We start from the raw sequence: 9,037 nt of genomic DNA on the forward strand, positions 1-9,037 counted from the left end.
TAATTCTGTCCATCTGTCATCTTTATGCAGGCACAATCAAACACTCAGAGTACACACACACACACACATACACATATATATAAATATATATATATATATACAGACAAATACTATCTGAACCCAGGTCTAGCCAAATCCTTATAGGCCTTTATAAAGATGTCAAGATAAAGAGACCAGTAAACGATGAAAGGGGTTTTGGAATGAAATAGTAAAGTGTCAGATCATTTTGGGTGAGTTTGACTTTGAGGAGAAACATGTGAGTTTGTTGTTAGACAGTTCTTTGCAAGATTCCAAAAGTGACGTCAGAGCAATAAATATCACTGCATTAACTTACAAAACATCTTGACAGACATAATGCCTGTTAAAAGTCAAGGTCACCAGGTCAAAATAAATCTAGTTGGGAAAAGCTCCAGCCATCTAAAGTAAATTCTAGATATGTGAAGCAGAAAATATATATTTTTATTTTAAATTCAAGATCACATTAAACTGTTATCAGCAGGCCAGGCCTACAGACCATAGAGTCTATAGACTGTATGGCAGTGGAGGCTGCTGAGGGGAGGACGGCTCATAATAATGTCTTGAACGGAGCGAATGGAATGGCATTAAGCAGATGGAAACCATGTGTTTGATATATTTGATACCATTCCACTTATACAACTCCAACCATTACCTCGAGCCTGTCCTCCCCAATTAAGGTGCCACCAGCCTCCTGTGCTGTATGGTACAGAATCGATCGGTGGATTTTTGCAATCGTTACTTATCTAATGTACGTCTGCCCTCTTGTGGAAGTCGTGAGTATTGCGCTAAAAGTTCCAACATGCATATCTGGATCTATTGCGCCATCTCGCGAAATAATCGAGCAGTGCGTCCAGGCCTCTTTTTTTCCATACAGGTGAGTGCGATGCTGTTAATGTTTTACCTGGAGGCCCGTGACGTCAGATCTGACGTGTCCCTTCAAGAAAAGGACCCGTGGAAGCCATGAGTAAATTTATACCCATTTAGACTACTTTACTGGCGAAAGGAAACGCTTAAAATTTAAGAGCGGACAAGCTTGTAGTGGTTGAAATACTTGCGGAGTGATCCATTTGGTGCTGATAATGTCTGCCTCCGCTGTCTTCGTTCTGGACTTGAAAGGAAAGGTAAGATCACTTCTCATTTTGATTGTTGCCATTGATAACGCTATAAACAATGTCAGTTTTAGCTTGACTTGACCTTAACTCGCTTTTGTTTAGGATTGAAATCGAGTTTGTTCAACGTTTGCTCTTACCATTAAACATTAATAGATAGCCACGTCGTTAAAGATTAATTCGTTGCCTGTGACAGTTCCATTCAAGCCTTGCACAAGTCACTTCCGGACACAAGCGGATAAAAACAGGTCATAAGGCCAGTGGCTGCATCCTTTTTAGACTTGACAAATTCTTATACCAGGTGTTATGAAAAAAGCTGCCACAAAAGAATTACATATTTCCAAACATGAAAGTGAATATAGTAAGTGAGTCAAAGTTGCCTGGCACATGTCATCTTGTGTACATTGTAGAAGGATAGTGCCAAGATTAACACATTATAAATCACATTTGGTTGGGCAGACAACACAGTACTTCCTGTTATAAACAGAAGAGAATGCTCTATTGAGGTTTCTTATCCTGTGAGAGATTCAGTATAGCCTGAATCTCTCACAGCTAGAGGTGTAATTTGATCAAAAGATTCCATCCCTCTACAATAGGCCTAGAAGTCATGGGAGGGGAAAGAGGACAAGGTTTCAGGTGGCACAACAGAGGGACAGAGGTTGTATTAGGCTACATGCAAATGAGTAGGCCTAGGCAACCATATTCAGCAGCCGGCCGATTATGTTCGAGGGGCCAGAACATAATTATAATAATTTGTACACTACAAATTGACCACAACTAAGCCAAAAAGACATATTTGAATACCTTGATTACATTAAGACACGATCATTAAAGTAAACTCAATTCTAGCTGAATTCTTGTTGTGATTTTAGTCTTTTCTTTACAAAAACTAAAATCCTAAAAAATATATATTATATGTTGATTTTACTAAAAAACACTTGGGACGGTTTTGGGCCGCCTGTTGCCGAACCCTGGCCTAGGCTGACACAACAACTGACAAGCCACCATAACCACCGTTATAAGCCTGTTGCATGGTACTACTGTACACCTAAACTTTGTAGGCACTGCAACTCCTTGATTGAGTGACCGGTGTAGCTCTGGAGCCCAATCTCAGCCATCTGATCTCTTGTCAAGGCAAAGAGTTGTCAAGCCCTTATGTTCTTCCTTCATTTAGCATTCCTTAGAGATGGAATCGATGGAACATGTACAGGACTCAACATGAAATATTGTGTAACGTTTATGAGCACCTCTTCGCCTGGCACATCCAGAAGGTTGCTGGAATAATGATCTCTAGTTCTACTCTTCCCATATCTGCTCTACGTTACATTACCTCATCACCTCTCTCACCCGTTGACCTCTACGTTACATTACCTCATCACCTCTCTCACCTGTTGACCTCTACGTTACATTACCTCATTACCTCTCTCACCCGTTGACCTCTAGTAGGACCATGAGTTTTTTTAGTCACGTCACATGCTTAGGAAAAACTCAGGTGCCTTAAGGGTGACCTTTGACCCATATAGGTTATTGTTTTTCTTTCCCTATTAATTTCCCCTCTTACCCTGCAGGTGCTCATATGTCGGAACTACAAGGGCGACGTGGACATGGCTGAGATTGACCATTTCCTGCCTTTGCTCATGACACAGGAAGAGGAGGGGCTTACCTGTCCAATCATGTCGCACGGCAACGTTCATTTCCTGTGGATCAAGCACACCAACCTGTACTGTATCCTTATAATGATTTTAGTCGCTAGCCAGCTAAAAGTTAATCATTACCATTTTGTAGCCTGTATAAATCATGTTAGCTTTACTAATGAGATGCTAGTCAAACCTACACAAAGACAAATATGTATTTTTCCCTAGAGTAAAGATGATAATGAACTTCTTAAACATATTACACTAGGACCTTAGAATAGGCCTGTGTGTTCTATCTACCTTGACGCTCTCACAGTGGTGGCCACTACCAACAAGAACTCCAACGCCTCTCTGGTCTATGCCTTCCTCTATAAAGTGGTTGAGGTGAGTCAGAGGTCTGTCTGTGCTGTCTTAACAACTCCATTGCTGTCATTTTCACCCCAATGGCTGAGTCAGAAGTGTTTCTCACTACCAAAAGACCTGCATAATGTGTCTACTGGTTTCTCAACTACCCATTTGACATAACATGATGATAATTCCCATATTATTACTGAAGCTGCCAATCGATGTGGTGTTGTTTCCAGGTGTTCACAGAGTACTTTACAGAGTTGGAGGAGGAGAGCATACAGGACAACTTTGTGGTGGTCTATGAGCTACTGGACGAGCTCATGGACTTTGGCTTCCCCCAGACCACCGACAGCAAGATCCTGCAGGAGTGAGTGACACCCGCTCACTTACTTACTTGCTTATGGCTGTCCTTCGATGATGACGCTGCTCCCAATTGTGGGGAGTTGCGTTAGTGCCACTGCATGTGGCTGTGCAGGTCAATTCGAGACCCGCGGGGTTTGCCACATGAGGGCAGGTGAATTCTCCACCTCAGAGGGCTGTACCCGCTGCACGCTGGTGTCGTTGTGCAAGACGTTTCGATTCTCCTCTCTGGGATTGTGTCCTGGAGGTGTGTGACACCCAGGCGGAAGGTGGGACGCCAGGTATGGCAGTTGGTTGCAGGCTCTCCACTTCAGGAAGGTCTTGCTGTGGTCCTTGATGCGCTTCTTCTGCCCCTTGGCAGACCTCAGTCCATTCTTCAGCTGACCATAAAGGATCTGCAGAGGAAGGCGGTGGGGGAGCCTGCCAATCACAACACACACTGATACACATGTTCTCTGTTACAATATAGTCAATTAGTCATACACGTGTACTGGGTGAATGGAGAGAGTGGACTGAGTATGGTTGAGTATGGCGCTTCTAACGCCAGGGTAGTGAGTTCGATTCCCAGGACCACCCATACATAAAATGTATGCGCGCATGATTGAAAGTTGCTTTGGATAAAGCATCTGCTAAATGGCATATTTATTATTATTATAAAGATGCAGCTTTAATAGACAGATACTGGTTCTAGACCCAACACCATAAAGCAAGGACAAGTTTTGGGACTTTTGAAAGTCCAATCAGACTGATCTCCATACTGTCTGTCTCTACTACAGGTACATTGACTTTTATCTTGACTTAGCCTGATTCCAGATCTGTATGTGCTGTCTTGCCAATTCCTGGTCCTTGTAATTCATTGTCTTACAAAACAGATCTGAGATCAAGCTACTGATGTCCATACTGGCTGTCTCTCCAGGTACATCACGCAGGAGGGCACCAAGCTGGAGGTGGCTAAGACTAAGGTTCCCACCACTGTCACCAACGCTGTGTCCTGGAGGTCAGAGGGCATCAAGTACAAGAAGAATGAGGTCTTCATCGATGTCATCGAGTCCATCAACTTACTGGTGAGTGGTTTACCATAAGGATGTTGGGTTTGATACATACAATTCGGCAATTAATTTTCTTGTGTTTCGGCAACATCAATAATTGTCATAATTGGTTTTGTGTATATAATGCTTTAATCTCCATAGGAAAATATTGATTACTGAAAATACCAATAACCTTTTCTTTCTGAATAATTGATTCATTGAATTGATTAAAGCTGGACTCCTTAATTGGTGGAACTGCCACACCTGTTAGCGATATTAGAACAACAAAGAAGTTACGGGAACCAACGAACACAGTTTCTTCCCTCAGACATCACTGCACGTGCGAACAGCAGAATATGTAGACCTACTGCAGTTGTTTTCCCCTGCTGCCGGGTGCTCCCTCTGCCCTATCTCCTCAACAAAACAAAAACAATACCGAAGATGCCGGGGTGAACACTGATGCTGTTTCCCTAGTGTGGATTTGATCTTTAATTGACTGAGCATTAAATCAACTAGCTACTGTATAAAAAGTCTCCATCAGAGGTTGACCCCTGTGTCATGCGTTGACCCCAGGTGAATGCCAATGGCAGTGTGATGAGCAGTGACATCGTGGGCACTGTCAAGCTGAAGACCATGCTGTCTGGCATGCCTGAGCTGAGACTGGGACTCAATGACCGAGCGCTGTTCGCCCTCACTGGCCGTATGTACAATACACACACACACACAAAGTCACTGCTTCTCAGATGCAATTGCATTTTAGATGTTGATGAAAAGGAGTGTGTGTGTGTTCAGGCGACAAAGGGAAGACTGTAACGATGGAGGACGTTAAGTTCCACCAGTGTGTTCGTCTGTCCCGTTTCGAGAGTGACCGCACCATCTCCTTCATCCCTCCTGACGGAGAGTCTGAACTCATGTCCTACCGCATCAACACTCATGTGAGTTACCTTAATACATTCATATTGTGTCTCTGAAAATGTACATGACCTCCCTAAAATACCCTCATCCCTCCCTCATACAGTTTCACTCTTCCACTGCACTGTTACTGTACTGAAATCAATACTTGAGTGAGCTGTAAGCCCTGTCTGTATCAAGTACAGGGGTGTAGTGGAGGGTAAACACTTCATGCACCATTTTTTTATTTTGCGTGTGCACTTACTGTCAATGCATTTTTCCTGAAAAATGTGGGTAAGGGGAGTATTACTTGACTCACCGCGAACGGCGATCAGCATTTACCTACCTATTTTCCGACCACCACATCACTGATAAAGTAGTATAATGGCTTTCCAGTGGACGGTAGAACTAACTACATTCTGTATCCCTACAGGTGAAGCCTCTGATATGGATCGAGTCTGTCATCGAGAAGTTCTCTCACAGTCGAGTTGAGATCATGGTTAAGGTAGTGTTATATAGTAACACTCAGTGTATGAATCTTATGCATTGTCCTATGCTACAGTTGCCTGTCTCTAATTCCATAGGCTAAAGGGCAGTTCAAGAAGCAGTCAGTAGCCAACAACGTGGAGGTGCGGGTTCCTGTCCCCAGTGACGCCGACTCCCCCAAGTTTAAGACCAGTACAGGCCACGCTAAATACGTCCCTGAGAAGAACCTGGCTGTGTGGACTATCAAGTCCTTCCCTGTAAGTGTTTCATCCAAGCAGCACTTCTGTCTCAAGCTGTTCTTCCCTGTCGACGAAACTCAAGGCCAAATATATAGAGCCATTTTTTTGTTTACAAGCAAACGTCCCGTCCGAGTGAAGCGCGCGCATCTTCGCAACAAAAAGCTCTGTAAGCAGGGTAGCTAACCCTGATGTCGTGACCTTGACCAACTTAACAGTGAGAGAGTGATGACCATGAAAACATGTAAGACTGATGGCTATAGCTATGTTCAACAAGTATATTATTCTCCTGGCTTTATCTAGCCCTAGCTGTGGTATTTTACCTTTCCTCGCCTCACTGGCTTGCTAACTTGCTAGGTAATCAATCCTCTGATGACAATGTTGTAATCAGACGATAACCATCTGATTAATTGCACTCGCTGCATTTGAAGCCAGAGGATTCTTTATCCCACTCCCATGTAAATAAACCCCTTTAGGACTATGAACTGTGTGCAACTTTTCATGATGTGGCCATCGGACAGGAAATGGGTCAACAATGAACCTTAGAATTTAGAACATTTAAGGCTCCTGACCTGGAAAAACTCCAGCCTCTTTTTCTGGTCAGGACACATCATCAGAACGAAAAAACTCAGGGCCCTATATGAACTATCTCACTCTTTCTGTAATTTTTCTCTCTTTATCTATCCGCACCCCTCTCTCTTTTTTTTGTCTGTCTGTCTGTCTGTCTGTCTGTCTGTCTGTCTGTCTGTCTGTCTGTCTGTCTGTCTGTCTGTCTGTCTGTCTGTCTGTCTGTCTGTCTGTCTGTCTGTCTCTCTCTCCAGGGCGGTAAGGAGTTTCTGATGCGGGCCAGCTTTGGCCTGCCCAGTGTGGAGAATGATGAGATGGAGGGCAAACCTCCCATCACTGTCAACTTTGAGATTCCATACTTCACAGTGTCAGGGATACAGGTGAGCTGTGTGTGTGCTCGCGCCTGTGAGTATACTGTATTGACCTTTGAAAACAAGCTTATGCGGAACCAAAGTGGTGACTTACTTAGCATAAACTAGCATAGACTACAAGTGCCTCATTTGGTTAGGCAAAACAAATGGTCCATTATATCAAGTTACACTGATCTCTCTCCTCTCCTCTGTCACCCTGTGTGCCTCAAGGTGCGGTACATGAAAATTATAGAGAAGAGTGGTTACCAGGCCTTGCCCTGGGTCAGATACATCACACAGAGTGGAGGTAGGACTGCCTTGCTCTTTAGATATAGCTTACTCATGTATAGCAAAAAGAGACCCATCATTTAGTCATAGAGAGAGACAAATTTAAGGGAATAAAGTATTTTTACTCTTTAAAATTATAACTAGTATTTATCCTATATTATTTTTATTGTTCTATTTTCTTTCATTTAGATTACCAACTACGGAGTAACTTCTAAACCATGGTGGCTAACTTCTGCCTTTGCTTCCAGAGATCATTGTTCAATTTAATTGCACACTAAAAAAAGGAAAATGTCTTTGAATTTCATTGAAATGCTCTACTTAATAATGTTACTGTATAAAATTGTTTGTGATTTTAACTTTTATGTCATGCAATGTAATTTGAGCTTTTAATTGCTTTACTCATTGTCTCTTAGATTGTTAAATGTTTATATTAAACTATAGCCTTGAAATACCGTAATGAGGGTGTTTTTCTTGTGTATTATTACATTTAATGAACAAAACATTTTAGCTATGAATGTATTGTTTTATATCATCCAAAATGCTAGCTGCTATTTTAGCCAGAAAGTATATAAAATCCCATATCAAACGTTTTTCACACCCATTGGCGCGTTTTAATGACACAACTGTCAATCGCGGGCATTTGAGAATGATTTCTTCAATAACCCGCCTTTTTTTCTACTTGACTTTGGAGACTTACTATCAAATGTCTGACTTTGGACATTTACTACAACATTTTAGAAATGTGAATGAATGTACTTTGAAGATATCAACGTCCGCAAAATTGCCCGCCTTCTACGATATGGCTTCTCATTGGCCGACTTAACTGTTACCACAGTGATACTGTAGCAACCAGTGACTGTATGGTGGCAACCAAGTCATTACTCCACCCACCTCGCCATTCAACGCGCTGATTGGTCGAGATACGTTCTGTCCAATGTTTGTAAATGTTGGTTGGGTAAACGGTAACGTAGTTCTCAGCGCGCAAATTAAAGGTCCTGCAGCCTTCAAAGTTATTCAACATTTACCTGCTGTGATTTATTTCAAAAGTATCTCGAAAAAGGGACGGAAAAGAAGAGCCTGTAACGGTCGGGATCATTTCAAAACAGACACGGTAACTACCTTTTCATATGAGTTTTGATTCCCCTTTGAGACTGCTAGCTACTAGCTAGCATACTTATCCTGCGCTACTAGCTAGAATTGGGCTCCATAATTTCGAAGAAATAACGTTGTGAAGTGTGTTATATATATATTTTTTTTTCTCACTATAATGTGTTAGTTGAACTACTCGCAACTAGCTTGCTAACGTTTGCTGGTTGGGGATAAATGATAGTGAGCTAGCTAACGAGACGAACTGGCTAGCGTTGATAGACTACAACAGTTGATTACAATTCGACACTGGGTACTCAGCTAGCTATTTCTTCTATTCTTATTTTAGGGAGAAAATATAGAAATCCGTCCACAATGGTCCTGAGTCAGAGTGATGCGGCCAAGAGCCTGACCGCTGCCGCAGCCAAGGGAAATACGGACGAGGTCAGGAGGATGCTAGGACCGGAATGCAGAGTGCATCCCGATACTGTCAATCAATTTGGAAAGACCGCTCTACAGGTAACCAACTTCCTCATTGAACTTTCATTGTGTCCTAGCCTGTAATATTTCGACTCAAACTGTGTTTGCTTTGAATGTAGTATAGTTAGCTAACTAAGTCTATGTGGGTGTGAGAGG

The 9,037-nt window shown here is 42.5% G+C and overlaps 1 protein-coding gene across 1 annotated transcript; it reads left to right on the forward strand.

The window, feature by feature from the left end:
* Window positions 1-996: 996 nt before the first annotated feature.
* On the forward strand, window positions 997-7,772 carry LOC124016517 (AP-1 complex subunit mu-2). Its single transcript, XM_046332092.1, has 12 exons — window positions 997-1,139; window positions 2,696-2,852; window positions 3,078-3,145; window positions 3,346-3,476; window positions 4,386-4,533; window positions 5,071-5,197; window positions 5,290-5,432; window positions 5,822-5,893; window positions 5,973-6,131; window positions 6,932-7,057; window positions 7,259-7,334; window positions 7,505-7,772. Exons 1-12 carry the CDS (start codon window positions 1,098-1,100, stop codon window positions 7,528-7,530), a joined length of 1,275 nt encoding a protein of 424 aa, XP_046188048.1. The 5' UTR covers window positions 997-1,097; the 3' UTR covers window positions 7,531-7,772.
* The last annotated feature ends 1,265 nt before the right edge of the window (window positions 7,773-9,037 follow it).

Source organism: Oncorhynchus gorbuscha, linkage group LG26 (genome assembly GCF_021184085.1).
Source record: "Oncorhynchus gorbuscha isolate QuinsamMale2020 ecotype Even-year linkage group LG26, OgorEven_v1.0, whole genome shotgun sequence".
NCBI lineage: Eukaryota > Metazoa > Chordata > Actinopteri > Salmoniformes > Salmonidae > Oncorhynchus > Oncorhynchus gorbuscha.